This window comes from Thunnus thynnus, chromosome 24, assembly GCF_963924715.1.
Source record: "Thunnus thynnus chromosome 24, fThuThy2.1, whole genome shotgun sequence".
Lineage (NCBI taxonomy): Eukaryota > Metazoa > Chordata > Actinopteri > Scombriformes > Scombridae > Thunnus > Thunnus thynnus.
Genome location: NC_089540.1, coordinates 4,656,843 through 4,678,435, shown reverse-complemented (window position 1 = coordinate 4,678,435; position 21,593 = coordinate 4,656,843). Strand labels below are relative to the sequence as shown.

Sequence of the window (21,593 nt, the reverse complement as noted above, 5' to 3'; positions counted from 1 at the left end):
TAAGAGCATAACATATGCACGGAACAGCAACCCTTTGGAAATCAAAACAACAGCTAACACAGCTGTATTTTTTTTTAAATCAAGTACAGACTCATAAAACACATTTTATTTTTGACCACTCAAAAACATCGCCACACAAAACACATAAATTAAATCTTTTATTTTAAAACGATGACCGGAAGTGCTGTTTTAACTCGGTTCGCTTGACACTGTTTTGCGAAAGATGGAGCATCATCACCATCACTCTGTTATTATGAGATATTTTTCAGTTTTCACTATGCAGCTTGGCGAACAGTAACCTTGTAAACTAGCTATGTCTATGACCTACGTCTCACACGGACATATTCCATTTGTATCTTCAAAATGTAAAGGTGTTACTGTTAGCTTTCTTTATAAAGTCATGAATGGACATCAGTAGGCTGCAGCTAACAGAGCTAACGTTAGCTCATGAAGTAGCATTACCTACATTCCTAACATGTTTGGACTTTGTAAGGTATTGTACACTTGTAGGAGAAGCTGCTGCTCGTAATTAGAGTTATAATGTATTTATCTTCGTTCACCACGGTTTTAACTGTGGTTTCTAACGTCTGTGACACTGGGAAAGACAAAAGTTAAACCTTAACTCTACCTCAACTTTCTCAGGTAGGTTTCAGCTTTGTCGACACTGCTTGCTCCTTTCCTCACAGCTTATGCACAGAAATGAACCAATTACATATAACATACTGCAGGTCATATGTAATAATAGTGAGTGTTCATATAACCCCTCTTTGGTTTGTTTCATACCCCACATTAATTAAAACTGAACTTATTACAGCCTGTCCTCTATGGGTATATATGACTTGAAATATACACTGAAGTAATGGGACAGTGCTGTTTATAGAAGAGTAACAAATATCATTATCATGTTAAAAATGTTTATCTACAAAATATTATGCCTCTCTGTGCTTATAACACCTTTACATCCCTTAATTACTCAACATCTTTCCCCCACAGCCTGTTCTCCATGATGTGGGTGTGTATTGCTGTTTTCCTGCTTTGGACGAGGTCAGGAGGATGTACAGAGAAGGCCAACACATCAGACCTAATAGAATACACAGCGGCCGACTTCTATGACAAACTGCATTCTGCGAAGATGATGTTTATCTATTTTGAGCATCAAGGTAGGCTGCTCACTCTGTCAAATACAAGTAAACAGTTCAATCTTCTCTACACGTGAATTCAGAACACTATATTTTAGCAGTGATGCAACACATTTGTCAGAACCGTCACACGCTTCAAATTGTCCTCTGAGCAGAGGATGTTATATGCGTTTAGCTACTAAGCTGAAATGTTTGGTGAGGTGAAAAAAGCCCAGTGTACTGGAGAGGAATTGTGCAACGTGTTTTTAATCCTGATGGACTTGCATTTAAGCTCGCACTGGTTTGCACCTCACTGTGTGTGCATTCTCAAAGTTAAAAAATTGCTGTCGTGTCAGCATTAATCCAGAAAGTTGCCAAGGTGCAACACAACAGATAGCAAATTCATGGATCTGGTCACATCATGGGTATTTAAAGCCTCTTAAAGGAGTATTTCTTTGATTTTAGGGAGCACTACGCAGCCTGTGAAAGTAGTTGACTTAGGCTTGACTTTAAATGTTCAACAGAAAGTCTGCATTACAATTTAGAGGTCTGACATTCAAAAGATGTGGTATTAATTAGGTAAAGAGGGCCCACATGCGCCTATAGACTGCTAAAACAGCAATCTTACAAGTTCATTGCAAGTCACTCTGTGAGAAACTGGTCTAATTATCTCCTCATCACAATCTGTGCCAGACTGCTGCTTATCAATCACGAGGTCAGATGATGCAGTGAATGCCTTTTGGACCATAGTGCTACCACGTACATTTTAAAATTAGCACATACATGTCATAAACCATATGCACCGCTACGTTATTGCTGCATGTCATTCCCCATCTCTCTCCTCTCTTGTTTCTTGTCATCTCTCCACTATCCCTATTTAATAAAGGTGTAAAATGCCCCATAAATATATTAAAAAGTAGCGAAACTGTAAACATTAGCCAGACTTGAGTATGAATCTGCTCATGGTGACCAAGGAGCAAAAATTCAAAAAGAGAGGGCAACATGAAATGCAGATTTTTCAAAGTGAGTTTGAGGTAAATATGTTTTTGAGAAGCAGCTTTACATTAGCTCATCACTGTAGCCATGATATTTTGTGTAATTTCATGTCGTATTCTGATTGGTTGGATTGTAATTCACCAAGTTTCTCTTACAAAAATCAGCTTTCTTCTGAGTCAGTTCAAAATCAACATCCAGGTTATATATATAATAATACGGAAGTGCCTGAAAAACATGCAAATAGGGACACCTCACGTCAGCCAATATCTGTCTTTTATGGGATTAAATTTGTGTCATAATAATTGAACAAAATCTGAGAGCTTTGTGTCAGAACTAAAACTTAAAAATTCTGCAGCAAAACTAAAAAAAGTGACTGCAAAAAAGAAAAGATTCTTGGCAGATTTTGTTCAGTTATTATGACAAATTAAATCTCATAGTCGCTCAATGTAATTATAAACATGAATTGAATGAATATAGTGTTATATTGTGAATGCAGAGCATTTTGAGTTGTCCTGTGATGTGAACCCTCACACGTCATAAACATCTCTACCATCCATCCCATATAACGTGAACACAGCATAAAGAAAGGGTGCAGTTGAGTTGCATTATGGGAAGTGTAGTAGCTAGGGTTATTGCAGCTTCTTGGGCCCTGCTGCTCTTCCTTTTTTAATATGTATCTTCCAAGTTCAGTAATGTTTTGAAAATACAACACTAAATCACTGCAGTTACCCTTTAACCCTTCAATCAAAGATAACAGTATTTCTCTCTGTTCTCTGTTTCCAGTCTCTCCAACCATCTCTCTCTTCTTGGTGGAGTTGGAGAAGTCTGCTGAGGTTCTGCAGGATTATGGGATACTGGTTGGCAAGGTAACTGTAGGACTGTGTGCTTCATCTGTCATAAGAGTTGACATTAGTACTCAAATTTTCACATTTTTATTAACTTCAACATTTGAGTGTAGTAAATCATGACAAATATTGAAAGGTAGCTTTTGTTCTTTCTGTCTAGATCAACTGCAATAAAGAGCTGCTTCCCTCATACTGCATGAACGAAAGGGTGCTGCACACAGCTTTTCTATTCAGGTATGTTGTGTAGATGCGACGTGTTCAGCGGTGGTCAAGCAAAAAAATACAATAAGTGTAAAATTGAAATAAATTTGGGTGGACTTCTGCTTCTACTACTAACAATTTATCACAGTAGAATCAATAGTAGGAGTTCAGTACTAGTGGGAGCTGTTGATAGTATTTATCACAATAGTAACACCAGTTCTGTCAAATTAGCAGCAGTAGTATTCCCAGTAGACACACAGTATTTGTGGTATTGTGTTGGAATCTCTTTTTAACTCGTGTCTCTCTGTCAGGAGCGGGAAGGAGTTCTTGAGTTTTGATCTGGACACCGTGTTTGACGTCAACTCCATAGTCTCCGAAGTCCTGTTGTAAGTAGGCAACACTCCTTCGGTTATCATACAGTTGGGAGTTATATCTTTAAACATTTTATTGATTTTTTTTGTGTGTGAATTCATTCATAGTATTATTTATTTTAGAATGTCTTATTTATTTAATATCAGTGCTGCATTTCAATGAAAACTAAGTGAAGCTTTCATCACAGTGTGTAATGAGGAAATTACTTGTATTGACAGGGACAGCTTCTGACATTTTGACAGAAGCACTTTTGTGGAGTAAATAACCATGAAATAAGCAGACAAACAGTCAACAATTTCCTCTCATTACATATGATTGTAGATAATAAATAAGTGGCTTTGGGCATACTGGCTATAGAGTGTCTGTCTACCACGACCTCAACATATAAATCACATGATGAGTGATTGTGTTGTGGTTGTATTGCCATTGATTGGTGCATTAGATTGTCTTCAGGTAAATCTTTTCTTCATCTTCAGACAGCACAAAATGTGAGTGTAAATGCTCTTTCACGCTGGATGTGTATTAATCCACAGCTGAAAATAGTCCCCCCAAAAATGAACAATTTCCTCTTGTTTGACTAAGGTTTGCTAAAAACTACACTGCTAAAATTACTACTCATTTTGGCAAAAAAGTGACACTATAAATAAGATTTAACTCTTTAGTAGGAGGGTGTGAAGTTTTGAAACAGACAGACTAACACACTGTTGGTTTTGGTCTTTTCTTGGCATTTATTGACAACAAGAAAAATATAGAATAACACCAGACTTATCCTTTAAGATGACAGTTAGATGAAAACACAGCTTTTGTCTATCTGTCTCTCTCCTCCAGCGCCATCCTGCGTGATGAGGTCAAGTACGTCCATTCAGACGCAGACCTCCTGGCCATGGAGAAGACAGCCAGAGGGAAGAAGGATATTGTGCTGGGTTACGTCAGCAGTCTGGGGACACAAGGTGAGGGGAGCAAAGAGGGGAAAGATGAGGAAAATGTTTCTTTTGGCATGTGACTCTGGATTATTATAAATAATGAGGTTAGATATGATATTCATCTGTTTTGTCTCTTGGTCTCATTACAGTAATGGATAAGATCAGGCAGGTGACTCATGAAGGAGACTGATTGTCTGATTGATTGATTGACTTAATTGACTCAAGAGATTAATTGTGTTGTTTCTGCTGAATGTACTTCCTCAGAGCACAGATCAATGATGGAGACGGCTTACGTGTACGGATCCAAATACCAGTTCATCCTCATAACCGGAGGTCCAGTCTTGAAACACTTGGGGTATGTTTTTTTTTCTTATTCTCTTTGTTTCTTTTCTTTTCTTGTATTTACTGTACGTCTCTCCCTCTCCATCTTCCCTTTCAGTGTGAACGAATCCTCTCCATCGTCTCGAGTGTGGTTCCTCCACTGTAGGGTTCACGCAGGGTTCATGACCCGGATGACCTCTGAGCGATGCCCTTTGACCCGTATGAGGAAACCCCTGTCCACCCTCAGCCTCCACTCCTTCCTGCAGCTCATGGAGGCCCCGCTAGTGGTAAACTGGATAATCCTTCAGCAAAGATTTCTTTGTATTTGAAGGTTTTTGAAACAATTAGTCTGTTATCAAATTCATGTTTCGGGCTGTTGGTCGGTTTGATTATGTCATGTTGGACTTTGAAATTGTGATGAGCATTTTATTCACTAGTTTCTGAAATTTTATACACCAGACAATCAACCAATGAATCGAGACAATGATCCGCAGAGGACTCGATGATGAGAATAACTTTTAATTGCAGACCTAGTTTTGTCCTTGCAAAAGAGGAGAACTCTAGAGTAATGCTGCAACTAATGATTTCATTTCATAATGATTAATTATTTGGTCTATAAAAGGAAAAGTGAAAAATGTCCATAATAATTTACCAGAGCCCAAGATGGCATCTTCAAATGTCTTGTTCAATTCAACCAACAGTCCAAAACTCAGTTGGTATTCAGTTTACTGTTGAATACTGGTGAATATGATGTATAATAATTCTGTATGTTTCTGCATCATCTCTGCCGTCTCCACCACCAGTCTGAAGTATATGATGACCCCTCTGCAGTCCAGCCCCCCCAGTTCCCCTACCAGCAGACCCCCCAGGTCTTCCTGTTCTCTCGTCGTGCAACCAAACACCTGGACCTGGACACGGCCACCACTCTGGCCTGGAGGCTCCGTGGCCTGGCCCTGCTGTTGCTCGTACACAGGTAAGAGGTACAGGTGTCCAACATATAATTTAATTTTGTAGTATTTTCCCATTTTATTATTATTTTATCCTTTGTTTCTACAGCAAAACAGTCTAAATCTACCTTCATCTCTTTCTGTGTGTGTGTGTGTTATCAGGGAGAGTCCTGCAGTTAAAACCCCTGATGAGTATAATGCTGCTTACAGGCTGCCTGAGATGGTATGATGAAGACATTCATACAAAAATAAGTACTTATTTTTTTTACCCATGTGTGTTTTACCTTTTTGTGTGCGTTTATGTTAAACTTCCAGGGTTCAGAGGTGGAGTATTTGACCTTACACAATCTCGATGAGGTCATAGAGCTCTTCATTCATCAAGAGAAAGAGGCAGAGGGTGAAGAGGAGGAGGAGGAGGAGGAGGAGGAGGAAGGGGCGGAGGAGGATGAGGAGGAAGATTCACATTTTGGTAAAGTATTTCATAGTAAAATGGAGAAGAAAGATGACAGAAATCAAACAGTAGAAAAGGAAGATGAGATATGTGAGTATTTATGTGTTTCTGTGTCTGCCTCCAGCTGAGTTGGACGATGAAATCGCAGCGATTATCTACGACAACAGAGGAGACCTGCTGGACATGGACTCAATTACCCAACTGACCTCTGACAACTTTCACACCACAGTAGCACAAAGCAGCCTGACAGTGGCGCTCTTCTACCTCAAATGTAAGACACAGTCTCCATACTTAGTGACATTCATGTATTGCTGGAAATGTTCTTTTCCTTTATTTTTCAATTCATCACACTGTAAAAAAAATCACTGTACTGTTGAGCAGCTGGAAGCAAATGGTTATGAATTTACAGTGACAATAAATGTGGATGGAATTAAATGTAGTTTGTATTTTCACCACCAGGGGATGCTGTTTCAATGACTTTTCTCAGCTCCTTCATTGAAGTTGCAGAGAGACTTGCAGGTAAACAGGAGAGCACAGTATGAGCTGTATCTATGTGATGTGTTCATGAAAACTTGGAATTTTGCCACCTCCAATCTAGGAGATACTCTTTTAGTTTTTACTTTCTGATTCATCATTATTATCTTGTTATTAGTTCCTCATTTGTAACACAGCGGGCGGATTGTGTCATTTTCATTTTTATGAAAAAGCATTGGTTTTCATTATTGTTAATAAATCTCTTCAGAGTCCGAGGTCGACGATGTTCAGATGAGCGCGGTCGACTGTGGAGAGTGGACCGACCTGTGTGCCGCTCAGCCAGGCAGCTCCCTCCCGATTCCTTTCCAGCCAATCACAACCTTCCCCAGCGTCTTGCTGCTCCGACCCCAGGAGTCAGCCCAGCATTACAGAGGAATGCTGGGTAGTGAGGCGCTGCATCGCTTCATTATGCTGTGAGACGTTTTCTTGAAAATCAACAAAGACATGAATGTGTCTTAATTTTGAAATCAGGAGTTAATTTAAATATTACATTTCAGCAATTACATTCTCTGAAACAATAAAAGGTGCAAAATTAGAATTGAGAAAAAACATTTCAAGCAAATAGTAATCAGCATTCAACCAAATATGTTTCTTTTATTAAAGGAATATCCAGACAATTTAGAACCTAAAGGGCCATTCAACTGATTTTACAGATGAAGTTCAGTTCACTCGTCATGAGGAGTATTCCCTAGTCAATGTGAAAACTGTTGTGTAACATCTTCTGTGACTCTTTTTAAAATGTCTTCACTTTCCATAGTCTTATAAAAATAACCCTGATGATGTCATAGTGATGTCATCAGGGCTATTTCAGCTTGGGTTTGGAAACTATGTATTTTTAACTAGAAAGACTGAGTTACAAACATTTAAAGGTTTGAAAAGTGTGGGCATTTAATAATATACTATAGTATTCGTATAGTATAGTATTCTAATGAAAGACACCATCAAGTTGCATCACGTGAAATGTAGGATCCGCTGATTTTGAACCATACTAGGGACTAAAAGTTAGAATATCTCAGCCTCTGTTGCTGGATTACAGTCACTAAAGTGTTCCATCCAGCCAGTTACAAAGACTGCAGCAGTAGAAAAAACAAAAGTACTTGATCATCTTCAGCATTCAAGCAAACTACTACCAAATTGCACTCTATCCGAAGATGTACTAAATATTCTGGTGCTGCTGAAATCCCAAGATATGATCAAGAAAGTCAAAGAAAGACAAAATAAACTTCAATATCCCTACAGGGATGTTTGTCTTGGACATCATCACAGCTGTACCATGGACATGAAGCTGTTCCTGAGAACAGCAGTGTTTTACTGAAGAAGATTACACATTTGTAAATAAGTGTTTGCGTCGCTATTGAGGTCTGTCTTATCACTTCTAATCTGTCAGACCTCAGCATAATCTTAAATAACCTGATATTTATCTTCACCGCTACAAATAAACACACACAGGAAACACGCTCATGTATTAGCTCGGCTACATGTAAACACATTTAAACATAAATAAATTGCTCAAAGAAGTGAATGACCTTTTGAATTTGGAGGAAATACTGCTGCTGTATGAACAGAACTCTGGCAACTCACTGCTTGTGTCCAGATTGGCTTTTTTCATGCTTCATCTTAAAACAGCAGGACAATATAAATCCATTTTAGGTGTTTTAAGTGTTTCTTCAATCTGCAGGAATCACGGAGTCATTGCTTATATTTATGTGCAGTCATGTTTTCTATAACTCAGGAGATTATCTCAGGTAAAGCTTTTTATCCTGTAATCTCCTGGAGACTTGGATCCATGTTATATTTTATTATGTCTTGATTAAGTCTAGCAATCTCACCCAGCAGAGTCTCCTTCAAAAGAATGAGAGCAGAATGTTTTAACCTTTCTCTTGGATTAGTTATATTCTGAGGTTTTAACCATCTTCAGATCCTCCACACAGCACAGGTCAAGAGACTGATGTTGACCAATGTTTGTTGCGTTCATGTAAGGTGTAGATGATTAAAGAGTGACTGTTGTTGCAATGTTACGATATGTCGATCTACTCACACATGTGTCTTTGTACGCTTTGTTCTTCTTCCAGGAGCCGCTCAGCTTCTCCCGCACCGCTGTCCACCCTAGAGGAAGTGACATCATTCCTTCAAGAAGTGCCTTACCCTGAGTTAACAGGCTATAAGCCTGACAGAGTACTTGGACTGTTCAAGACACACACACATGCGGGTAGGAAAGCTGCAGCACAGTTCACCAAAGCACTCTGCACACAAGCAGAAACCAATCAAATTTTACATTTCTTACAAATGTCATAATTGATGAAATAGCAGCTACTCAAAGTAAAAATTTCATCCCAAATGCTTTAAAATGATGAATTATGAAACTTAGCTTTTATCTTTACAATTTATAACGAGTGGCAGGCATAGATAGTCCAAAGTGTTAATATTTGATCTTTTTAAGAGGGCTCCAGAGACAGCAGCTACACACTCTGCATATTTTAGCAATAACCCACACCATCTGCACAACATGAAAAGATTCACGACGTGATAGATTCAGCATGAGCACGATCAAATGCTCACACACGAGGGGGATTCTCCCTTTTGTTCACATTAACCACATTTATATCAACTTATAAATGTAGACAGTGCAATAATGATTCTGTTAGCTGAGTTCTGGTGAGTTTGAAAGACACTGAATTCTACATATATAAACTAGCCAGTAAGCTTTTTGTGTAAATGTTTCATCATCAGGTCGACCCCTGAGTTCTGTTTTTGGAAAATCAGAAACTATTAAACATGTATTTGACTAACATACCTACACAGATGGTTACCATTTAAAATAGTTACTATATCCTTCTTGAATTCCTCTAATATTTTTATAAATATTATCCCAAATAACATATATTGATATTGTCAACATAACTAAGTGAAGCATCTTTCATAATATCTCCTGTTCAAACCTGGTGATTTGTTGGCTTATCAACCATCTCTTTTCCACTGTTAATAAAATCATATAATAATGTAATGGAGATGTCTGTCTTTCCTGCCAGCTTTGCCTTTGTTTACTGAAGCAGCGAAGTCATTAAGAGGGGAGGTGCTGACTGGATTGCTGACAGATGGGCTGGCAGAGAAATGGTAACAGCTCATTCTTCTTTCAAGGTTGTCCCTGACTGATCACCTGAGGGCTCTTCAAGACATGTCAAAGTGTAACGAAAATATGAAGAGGGGAAAATGTGCGTTTTATGAGTTGTCTATGCTCCTTTAACCCAAACGTAGTACATCTGCTTGCACTTAAAGACAGCATGAGATAGTAAAAGGGAAATTAGTTTGTGTTTGAAGGGTAGAATTCCAGCAGCGGAGTCCAGTCAGGTATTAAAAGACTCTTCGGTTCATGTGTGGTTACATTCAGTAAAGATTAAGATATTCCTCCATTATTAAAAAGTCTTATAAATTAGCTTGATTCATGACATTTAAGGTCCTTACTTTTCACCATGTAATGTATTATGTATTACATCGATATTTTAGATGCATTTTCTCTGTTTTTCTATGCGTACATGTATATCAAGAGGTCATTTGCAAAAATAGATACAAAGCATTCCTAAAATGAACAAACAGATGTTTGATTGACACTCCCTGGAGTGCACAAAAAACATGATCCACATGATCCTCATGTTTTTTTGTCTGCACTCCAGGGAGTGTCAACTCTGTTTTTGCAAATGAACTCAATAACTCAACAGTTGTTTGCTGTGTGTGTACATGTTTACTGTGCAGGGCTGCAGACCACACTGTGGATCTTCCCGTTGTTTTGGTGTTTCCATCTTGGAGAACACACACTCATCCCTCCAAGCTGCCTCTGTTCTCCTCTGCTGGGGAGCTGCTCTCACACATAAACACTGCCCTGCTCCATCCGCTGGTAAATCAAACTGTGTGTGTGTGTGTTTTTGTCTCTAAATGTTAAGTTTATCTGGATGCATACAGTTTACAGAAGCTTTATTGTTTAGTTTATGGATGAAGCATTTTGCACGCAGTTATCTGATTAGGGGTAATAAACTTTAATGCACCCAAATCCCAAGGTTTCTCAACCCAGATTGATTTAAAACTCATGAAATGCAATAGCCATAAATAAATAGTGTGGGTGCAACGCCTTGGAAACTCGTAAAAGCCAAGACGGAATTGTTCACAGTATGTCACACATAACAAGCACCATATGTGGATTCACAGAGTTTAGACATGTTTTCCTCAATACATCCAACGACAGAATAATGTGTCTGAGTTTACATTTGCTAAAGTATACAAATGCAACGGAGTGATGTGGAACCAGCAAAATTTATTCAGCCCCCCCAAATTCAGCCCTCCCTGTAAGTGTTTATTGTGCTGCTTTGCACTGATGGATTTGGCTCCAGATTAGTTTAATGGCCAGGATTAGCGGTCTGAGTTCAAATTCCTTTCATTGTATTTTAATGCACTTTGGATGAAGAAGCCAACCAATAACAAATGTTCCCTCTTGGTGGCACTGTTGCCCTCATTTTATAAATCCTGTAATGCAGCAATGGACCATTTTAGTGTGAAAAGACAACCAAATTTAGAAGATAATAAAATTGAACAAATTATGGCTGTGAAGTGAAATTAAACCAAGAATACATCCAACCTGATTAAAAAACAAAAATATTTATCATTCTGGATTGTTTCACTCGCTTGTCGGTTGCAAAGATCTTAGTATATTCTCTATTAAAACCGAACGCATTGCCAAATCTTCAAAGACTTTGTTGTCAATGTAATGGAAAAAGTAGCACAGGTGTGAATCTATGATTATGGAGAAAACACCAATGAATGAAAGGTAAGAACATTAATCCTCAGCAATTAAACCTCACAAAAAATGTATTTGGGTTAAATGCAGTCAGGTAGTAGTGCATCATTGGGACAATTCCAGTGATATTGATGTGATATGTTCTTCTATTGACTATACTTATAAACACACATTCTACATTCTTGAGGCAATTTGCATATATTTTATGACACAACTTTGGAAATCAACTACCCACTAAAGAATCCTCTCTGCTTTAACAAAAGGCGATCGTGCCTTTGACTCCAAACTCCAACACTATGGAGAGATCCAACACTATGTTAAGATGGTCTTGGTGTCCACTATAATTGACATTCATAAAAGGGCTATTATTTCAAAACATAAATAATTTAACTGCTCTCAAAACTAAATATATTATTCTTGACAAGGTAACAAACAAGAACATATATGATTATCATAGTAAAAAAACAATAAACAGAAACAATATTTGATTAACATCTCCTCATTCCATAAAATGTGCTTACTGTTATGTTGTGTATTTTGGATAAAAAGCAAGAGGAAGTTCCCAGCATCCATCTCAGCCTATAACATGACATATGACTGGAAAGCCCAGGATGTCCTCTTTACAATACAGCAGGGATTGATAGAGATAAAAGCTCAAAGGAGTAAAAGGAGACGCATGTGAACAAAATGTCCAGAGGACACAGAGGACACAAGTCAATGGACTGGGTCTCAGGGGGATACGTTGTCCGATATGCGTCAATATAATATGCGGTATCGGCATCTGCCCCAAAAATCCAGTATTGGTCAGGCCCTAATTGTAATATTTATTTTTTCTGAAGGTAGGCTGTCCGACTTTTTGGGGAAAGCTGGAGAGGATTTGTGATCATTATTTTTCTTTCCCTGTATGTATATTTTAATATAACCTTCTCTTTTGAGGACAACTATCACCACAACATCACATCAGTGTAGTGAGATGAAACATGTTTATCTTGGCAAAGTTACAAATATCTGTTCTGCATGTGCAACCAAGCTTCATTTCTATATGAATGACTTTGCTTATTAAATTCCCTTATGATATATTCAGCAGAAACTGGCCTTTATGCTGATTTTCTCTATTTTTATTCTAGATGACGTTGAAGCATCAGTATCTACCTTGCAGCTACTCCCTGTTGGCTTTAATTTCCACAAAGTTATTTATTGTACTTTTTCCTCTGTTGTATCTCCAGCCTGAGTTGACTGTGGAAAACCTGCCGTCCTTCCTCACCCTGGGTAAAGCCCTCCTCCTCCTCTTTGTAGGAGAAGAGGAGGACGAGATCGGGCAGAGGCAGAACAAGGCGCTGGTGGAGGAGATGAGAGGAGTGGTAGAGTTGGGAGGGGAGAGAATGGAGCCATACCTGGCATGCTGGATCCACCTGTACGTACATCAATCAATACTATCAATCAGTCCTTCAGCCAGCACTCTTTCATACGCATTTATTTGATCTCAAATCTTTACAGTCCTATTTTCATCAAAATATTTGGGCTCACTCTGCGTAGCTGGCATTGGATTAGTTGCTCTGTCTATCTATCATGTACACAGCTAAAAACACCACTCTAGTCTTGATTATCTTCTTATATTTTTTATTTTTATATTCACCTTATTTGATTATTTTCTTATCCGTTGATAAATTCATAGATATATTTTGTTGGCGTGTCTTGCAGTGGCCGTACTCCAGCTGGTATGTCCGTCCTGGGGTCATACCTGGGCTCTATGCCCCCACTTCCTGCTCTGGTCCTCACTCATTTGCCCTCTGGAGGTGAAATCTATCAGTACCCACCCAGCACCCCTATAGTGGCCCCCTCTGTCCTGCAGTGGCTGCAGAGGGTGGAGGACGGAACTGAGTCATCTGCAGGTAAGGAGGAGGTAGAGCTGAAGAGAAGAGATTGCTACTAAGGAAATAAAAGGGAATGTCCAAAGCCCATGTAAATGTGGTTAGAAACTGACTATGTACTAATATCATTATTAATATAATATAATAAAAAGGATTTATCAATCCATTTTTTATTTTAATAATAGGAAATGTTTTGAAATGTCTGTATTCATCACATGTCTCAGCATCATTCTAAAAGTTAACAAAGGACTAACAAGTGAAATTATTACAACAGTTTTTGTGAAGCACTGCATAAATAACTGACATAAATACACCGACTTTCAGCAAGGAGAAGCATGATAAAATAGCAACATTTCCACGTGTAGGATTTATGTGTATATGCAGATAATCCAGGTCACTAAGTGATCTAGGTTATATATGCAAAAATATGATGCAAAATGAATAAATAGCTTGAATCTCATTATGATATTCACCATTAATCCATTTGCAGTAGGTTGTGAGTACACTCTGCCAAGCTACTCTTGGCTTAAAAACAGACATAATACAATTTAATATAGTTGATAATCAGCCATATCCAATCACATGGTTGATTCTTTCTTTCATGTATATTACTGCTGCACACCCGCTGCTCGAAGAAGAAGTGTTATGTTTGGTGATGAACGAACACTTCATTCCAGCATAAGATCCTTATCACATCTGTGAAACATGGTGGTTGAAAGTATCATGGTTTGGGCTCCTTTGCTGCCTCTGGACCAGGACAGCTTGCAATCATTGAAGGAGCTATGAGTTCTGAGTTGTACCAGCACATTCTACAGGAAATGTCAAGGTATCCATCTGTGAACTGAAGCTCAACAGAAAGTAGGTCACACCACAAGACAACAACCCTGAACACACAAGTCGCTCTGCCAAAGAATGGTTAGAGCAGTAGAAAGTGAATGTTTTGGAATGGCCGAGTCAATGTCCTGACCTTAATCCTATAGAAACGTCCTGTCCTCTCCCTGTGTTTCCTGTTTCTGTATTGCCACATTGTCAAATAGGCAAGAACGCCATAAAAAAACAAACCCACCACAACCCTAAAGGTGGATGCAAGCAAACAGCCCGAGCTCTACTGTATTAACAACACCAGTGTTCAATCAAAAATGTAATACAACATACAAGAAATTAAAAAAGCAGCAACAAATCCATACCATAGTCACATTTAAAGAAAGCCGAAAAACCTGAAGCAGGCAGTTCGTGCATCATGAGTTGAGACTGTTCTGTAAAGAGGAGTGGGCTAAACTTCCTCCAAGCCGATGTGCAGGGCTGATAAACAGTTACCAGAAGCATTAAGTTGAACTATTTCTGCAGGAGGGGAAGTTACTGCTTCAAAAGTATGTGAACCATTGAAAACAAGGGTTCAGGCTTTTGCCTTTTGCAAATATGGTATTTAAGATTGGATAATGGTCCTCATTAAACAAATGAATAAGTTTAATGTTTGTTTAACTGGGTTTCTGATCACATTTTAGGTCATAAATATGCAGAAAAAGAGCACCACTCTATGTGCCCTGGCATGTCCCCCACTCTTGGGAAATACACTGTAACAATATGAACGTATCTTAAATATAGCTCTATCGGTAATTTAAATAAATAAATCCATGATTTGCATGAATGTTTGTTTTTATGTCATTTCATTATCTGAGGAGCTGTACAAGCGATCAAAGTTTGATTTATTATTGTAGAAATGCTTGTGACAGATACAAATTATCACTGTTGCAAAGCTGCATTTTTACATTTTACCTGTTTCTCCATTTTGAAGACTTGGTTTTATGGAGAGCGTGTTCTTTTGCATCCCACACAAGATCAGTCAAAAAAATGGAAAGAAAGGCCATTTCCCGGCAGCTTCTGACAAGTTAGAACACCTCCGGATCTCTCCTAAATAGCAGAGATAGGAGTCATTTCCTAAGTTAAAAAAGTTAATTAAAGGCGTTTACTCCTAATCCTGAAAGTTTACTCTTCATTAGGTTTTTTTAAAATAAAAAAAAAACAAGATTTTCAGATTGAATACCCTGGTGGCTGAGTGGTTTGACGTTCCCGGTTTGGTTTTAACCATTTCAACCTTTTATTGCATGTCATTACCCCCCGTCTCTCCCTGTGTTTCCTGTTTCTGTTTTGCCACAATATCAAATAAAGGCAAGAACGGCATAAAAAAAACCCAAAACCTGCACCAACCACAACCCTAAAGGTGGATGAGAGGAAACAACACACGCTCTACTGTATTAACAACACCAGTGTTCAAGCAAAAATGGAATAAAATATGCAAGAAATGAAATAAAACAAACAGCAACAAATCCATACCGTAGTCACATTTAAAGAAAGCCTAAAAACCTGAAGCCAAAAGCCAGAGACGGTAAGCTTCCTAAAGCCTTACTGTTAATTACTGTGGGTGAAGTACAGTGTTATTTACATAGTGGCTCACCAATGCTGGCTTCTGTAGTCCTACAAACCCCAAGGGATGCGTCAGACTTCTTATCACTAGAATCAACAGTAGGGTGAATCCTGAGAAAAAAAACAGAACTTCTTTCTGAGTCATTTTCACACCTCTGTTCACTCTAACTGTTCTCTGAAATTAGTCAGTTGCTTCTCAGCTCTTGTTTTTATAAGTAAGATCTTTTTTTGCACCTGCTGTTAAAGTGCACTTTGCATCTGGATATGTTACTAGATACTGAACAACACATTTATACTGTTTATACATTGCAGTTGTTTGCATTCTGTACAGGTTTTCCACACACTTTGCTCAGCCAGCAAATCATTGAGAACGCAACAACAAAAGCAGTCGTGGCTGGTGACTGTGCAGCCTTGATTTACAGTATGTTACTTTGAAAAAGTGATTTTCAGATGTCAGAAAGAGTAAAATACACTAAGGGGATGCATTCAAAGGATGGAGATTAATGTGATTTCATCAACTTTATCTCATCACTTTTACATTATTATACAGTTTTACTTGCCCTCAGACAAGTGCATCTATGAAGCAGTGACAGTTCAGTTTGTGGTGCCCCTCTGCTTTGCCTGTGAGGAATGTGAAAGGTATGTGCAAGAGGCTTGAAGTTAAGCAGCTACACATGTAATGAACGTAAAACGGTCTTTAAATGAAGGTGCTGATTGTTGAGGTAACTTCAGACTGTCTGGAGCCATTAACCTCTGACCTTTAAGCCCTGTAGTTTGTATAGGCGACAGACAAGATAAGACACCGGTCTCGCTGTGACTCGTCTCCGTCTACCTGAACCAAAGGATTGTCATCCATTAATGCCATTTCGCCCATTCCATCCATTCTCCACAGAGAAACCAGAGACCTGCAGCCTCTAAAGATGCAGAGTGACTTTAAGCCTCTAGTTTTTACTTCCTGGGAGTTTCCATGGCAGGCCTGTTTCTGCATTGTGGCATTATTTAGTATCTTTGAAGTTGCTCATCAACATTTTCAGATTTTCAGAAGTTTCCTACCGATTGTCATGTTGCACAGTTAAAGCTAAAATGATTACACCAGCTTTAATCCTGTATCGAATCATATTGTAATCCGAGATCTCGCGTTTGTGTATCTCTGCAGGGATGTTGGGTGAGGATAGCTGGCCTCCTCCTGTCAAGTTCTATGACTTCCTGAAAATCATGGACAAGGAGGAGCCTGGCTTCGCAAGGCAGCTATCTCCTAAACAAGAAGAAGAAGAAGAAGTGGAGGAGGAAGAAGACGATGCAGAGGTGAATGCGGAAGAAGATGCGGTGGTAGAGGAGAATACAGATTCCTCCTCCGACTCTCCCACTCGTGATTCTCACCCTCACTCTGAGCTGTAACATGACAAGATGGAAGGGAGATGACGCCAAGCCATTGATTAAACATGTTTTTCTATTGATTCTGGCCTTCAATTATTTCTTTTTTAAAATATATTTTTTAAATATTAATTTTGTATATGCTGTATTTATCACAGGACTATTGAATGTGTAATTGATATTCATTCTTTTCTTCAGAATTTTGTCAGATTTGAAAAGATTAAAAAAAAAAAAAAAAGATGCATAATGTTGCATATTAATCTTTTTTATTCGTTAAAGATGGGAAGCACCATAGAGACTGTTAAGCTCTTAAACATTTTTATATCAATATGTATATTATGTGGTCGTCGTACTTCTGAAACATGAAACAAATCTGTAGGTGTTTCCTCAGAAGTGTTTAAAGAAATGCTCTCATTTCCTGGTGTAATAGTGCTGCGGTCTTGCGAGGAATTCTCAGTAAACTTGTGTGGTTTCAACACATCAGCTGAAAACACATTTGTAAGCTATAATTTGAGTTTCACTGACATTCAATCCCATGAATCATTTTTCTTTCAGCTAAGCTTGACCGCTGCTCACTTTGCATATTCATTAAAACTATGAACTCAATGTAATCACAAACACCACCTGATAAACGATCTCCCCATCTGCATTGACACATTTCGCGGTGATAGATGCTTTATCTGCCAGATCAAATGTCAGTTTTGTGTATGAGCTACATCCTTATACTTAGACTCAAAAGGTATTTTTTGAGCAGCTATAAAACTCTTTACCCAACCTAAATAAGCACAACAGTGGAAAGCAACTCTCAAGTACACTTTTAAGGTTCTTAATACTTAAATATTTATTATTTATACTTCTACTCCACTACAGTTCAGAGAGAAATGTACTTTTTATTCCACTTAATTCATCTTACAGCTTTATTTACTTTGTTGGTTAATATTTTACATTAGAATCATAATATGAGCTTATAAAATGTAATGCACTTATAGATTTAATGACCCAGGTGTACATAATGTAGTCCAAATGCTTTTTTTAACACTGTTTTATTGCTACTTCTCCCTAAGTAAAATGTATATTTCTTTAACTGCTGACACTCCACCATTACTAGAGGCCTGATACACAAGAAAAACAAGACATCAAGGATAAGGTAAGCAACCTTAAGTATACACTAGTACTACCTCTTGAATTTTGTGTACTAGATCTGGATGAATGAGCTACTTGTCTCTAAAAGCGACTGTCCCGCAGCAGTAAAGTAATGTTTGCTGCCTCACATCAAAATATAACCATTGTAAATTTGTGGATCAGTGCTTCCAATCAGTTAACAGTGCTTGAAAATTGCTGTATGTCTGTATTTCTGGCAGTCCTTCACAGTTTCATCTGCTCAACAATGATTGACAGCTGATCTGTATTAAATCTGCCTTCTGTAGGATGAAGTATGGCTGTATTTTGACCTCTGCATAAAAAATAAAAAAAATCATCAAACTCATTTTACAGTGCCAATAAGCCTTCCCAACATCTTAATCAGTCATATAAATAAAAGAATTCTTAAGCTGCTTTTCTGCAGATTTGCTACAATTTTATAACCCATTCCATTGTTTTAACTGTTGCCATGTCTGCCAACTCTTATAAACTCACACCATGCGTGGAAATTGCAATGACTTTAGGTGAAGGACATGTAGATCCTGGAAATATCTTGGAAATTATTCTGACGTTATGGTTCCCATCATTCCACCTCCTGTCCCGTAATAACAGTGGCATCATGGGATGGCTGTGTAATTTTTCCCAGCAGTTGAGATGCAGAACAAAAAGATGCTGGTGTGCTGGATTGGTCTGTTTTAATTAGTTTGGTGGTTGTCTTGGACCTTGAGTTGTTTAACTCAAGTAGTGTCTCTGTTAAAATGGAACATCCGTCCTAAACCAGGCACTAAAGTCTAAGATCACTTGCATTGTGGTTTGAAGTGGAATTTTTTTTTATTAATCCCATGTGAATCTTTAGCTTCAACATTTGTCTAATTACTGGTTTTGTCTGTGTCATTGCTGAGTCACCGGACTGAGCTTTAGATACAAGGCTGATAGTTTAAGTTCTAAGTGTTTTGATGCTGTAAGAGTTTGATTTATTACAAATTACAACAGCAAAAAATGCATAAAATATGGAAAATGTAAATCGCAATTATTTATCCCATATGTAACTTACTGGCTGCAATAAAGAGCACATTTAACACCTTGAGTGTAATTCAACATTTATTATTTAAAGAATAATAATCTCATGTGCCTGGGATCCTCAGTGACCTGCCTAAAATGCAGTGGCGCTTTCTCTCAGGACCCAGAACAAGCCAGGAGTCCCCCAACTATATAAAATATCTATATCACTAACTGTAAGAATAAAGATTCCCTCCAAACAAGTATTAAGTCATACAAAATACTCTGCTGGGAATAATAATGTGTGTCTGATATGTTGTTTCCAGAAAAAATGTATAATTACCACTTTAAACTTCTCCCTTATAAAAATGACAGAACCTGTAAATATGTGAATATATTTAATCTCAGAAGTTTAACAGCTGGACACAAGATGTCTCCTACTTCACAGTAAAGTAAATTCTCAGTGTTTGTACACTGGAGGCTTCAAGTTTCAACATCACACTTGTGTAAGTTGAATATTGCACCAGGATTGTCTTCCAAAATAGTGGTGATGTCACAAATCCTGCTCATAGCCTGACTCTTAACATTGAATTTTCAATGGGCACAGAGAAACTTTCCCCATTCAGCAGAAAACAGTTTGTTTTCACAAAACAAACTGCACATACATCATTCTGGAGAGTGAATATCAAAAATCCAAACTGAAGAAAAAAGAAGAAAAAAATGTTTTTGAATGGAAGGGGCTTTAATTAAAAGACTTAATAATTTTATTTGCCATAATAAATACGTTTTATTTCTTCTTCTCCATTTTTAGCGTTTCCTAAAGTGAGTGAAACAGCGCCCCCAGGGTTGTAACGGCTGGTAAATGTCACCAGCCTGTGTGGTCAAACCGTCATACACGGTATGACACCTTTACTGAAGTCTGCCAGACGGAGGGAAACCATGGATGTATAATAAGAGCTGGATAGGGCGCCGCCGCTCAGCCTCGCAGCCAATTTTTCCCAGTGGCCACTCGCGGTATTGCAGCGAAAAATCCCCCTGCAGCCCAAAAAGGATTTTCCCCATAGACCACCATTGTAAAAGAGACGCCTGTAAAACTGTTGACAGGACCCCTCGAACTGCAAACAACGTCAATTATGACTCTTTCTATTATGAACTTTTGATCCATGGAGGTTTTATGTTTGTAAAACTTTCCTCGAGCCGAGAAAAGCGATTTAAAAAGCCGTGATGTCATCACAATGTAAAGTCTATGGGCCGAGCGGGAGCTCGCGGGCGGGGCCAGCGGGGGAAACACTACTGCGCATATTCAGTGGGCCGCACAACGCGGAAGCAAACCCGGAAGCTAGAAACTTTTTTGGCGTATGCGTCAGGCGAGAAATTCCTATAGGACTGAATGGGCGCCATTTTTAGTCCGGTATCCAGCTCTTATAATACATCCATGAGGAAAACCAGGTGAAGCTGCCATCCTTTGGTTAAAAATATAGTATCTTACTGTGTTTTATTGTAATGCCACCGCGAAACTGTGAATGGTTTCAGTCCGGCGTCACAGCAAACAACAAAAAGTTAATGTTATTTAATAAAACAACCGTAGGAGCTAGTTTTACAGTGTTGCTAAAGTATTAGCAGGCATTACTGCGTTTTTCTAAGCCAGCTAGCAGCCATGACGAGAAGAAATGAGGACTTCTATCCACAAACAAAATGAAAGTCAACATGGATAAGAAAGGAGAATAGACCTGGACCTCAAATAACAGGTGAGTCAAATACATGTTCTGTTTGTCTGTCTGTGCTAACCTTAGCTGCTAGCTGTGTTTGTGAAGGACAAAGCTGTTATTGTCGCGGAATTCACACATTAAACTTTAATTTCAGGTACGTTTATTAGACTTAATTTCAGCAACATTCACTGTTCAAATAGCATGGAACATGGGGGCATGTAACAAGGTTATAGTGCAATAATTGGGATTTATAGGAGCCTTGTGTCTATTGGGTCATCTACAGGAGATTTGTTAAAAATATGTAAAAGTTTTGATGTAAACCATGAAAGTCAAAACCCTAATCAGGGGGGCAAATATTTGCCTACCACTGCTGTAGGCTATATGAGTGTGTAAGTCATGTATTTGATGCATGCATTTACTTTTTGTTGTGAACATAAACTTTTAGATCTTTTAGAATGTTTTTACTATTCAGCACTGACCTGTACCTGTAGTATAAGCTTTGTGGCACTGTATTTTGTAGGTTAAAATACATAAGAAATGTTAATCATTTAAGTCATTTATCTATGATATGTGCAGTTTTTC

The 21,593-nt window shown here is 38.3% G+C and overlaps 1 protein-coding gene and 1 long non-coding RNA gene across 6 annotated transcripts in view; both read left to right on the top strand.

The window, feature by feature from the left end:
• The first annotated feature begins 192 nt into the window (after positions 1-192).
• txndc16 (thioredoxin domain containing 16) lies at positions 193-17,246 on the top strand. Its single transcript, XM_067583270.1, has 20 exons — positions 193-642; positions 994-1,160; positions 2,898-2,980; positions 3,120-3,193; positions 3,472-3,546; positions 4,361-4,482; positions 4,720-4,810; positions 4,895-5,063; positions 5,580-5,749; positions 5,886-5,946; positions 6,039-6,192; positions 6,299-6,445; positions 6,634-6,693; positions 6,917-7,121; positions 8,781-8,917; positions 9,738-9,822; positions 10,459-10,600; positions 12,721-12,908; positions 13,196-13,386; positions 16,946-17,246. Exons 2-20 carry the CDS (start codon positions 1,004-1,006, stop codon positions 17,185-17,187), a joined length of 2,553 nt encoding a protein of 850 aa, XP_067439371.1. The 5' UTR covers positions 193-642; positions 994-1,003; the 3' UTR covers positions 17,188-17,246.
• Positions 17,247-20,245: 2,999 nt separating this feature from the next.
• LOC137177212 (uncharacterized) overlaps positions 20,246-21,593 on the top strand; it is a 59,074-nt gene continuing 57,726 nt past the window's right edge. For all 5 annotated transcript variants that reach the window (XR_010926012.1, XR_010926009.1, XR_010926010.1 and 2 more), the window contains exon 1: positions 20,246-21,050. This is a non-coding gene — a long non-coding RNA (uncharacterized lncRNA). The remainder of the gene's footprint in view (positions 21,051-21,593) is intronic.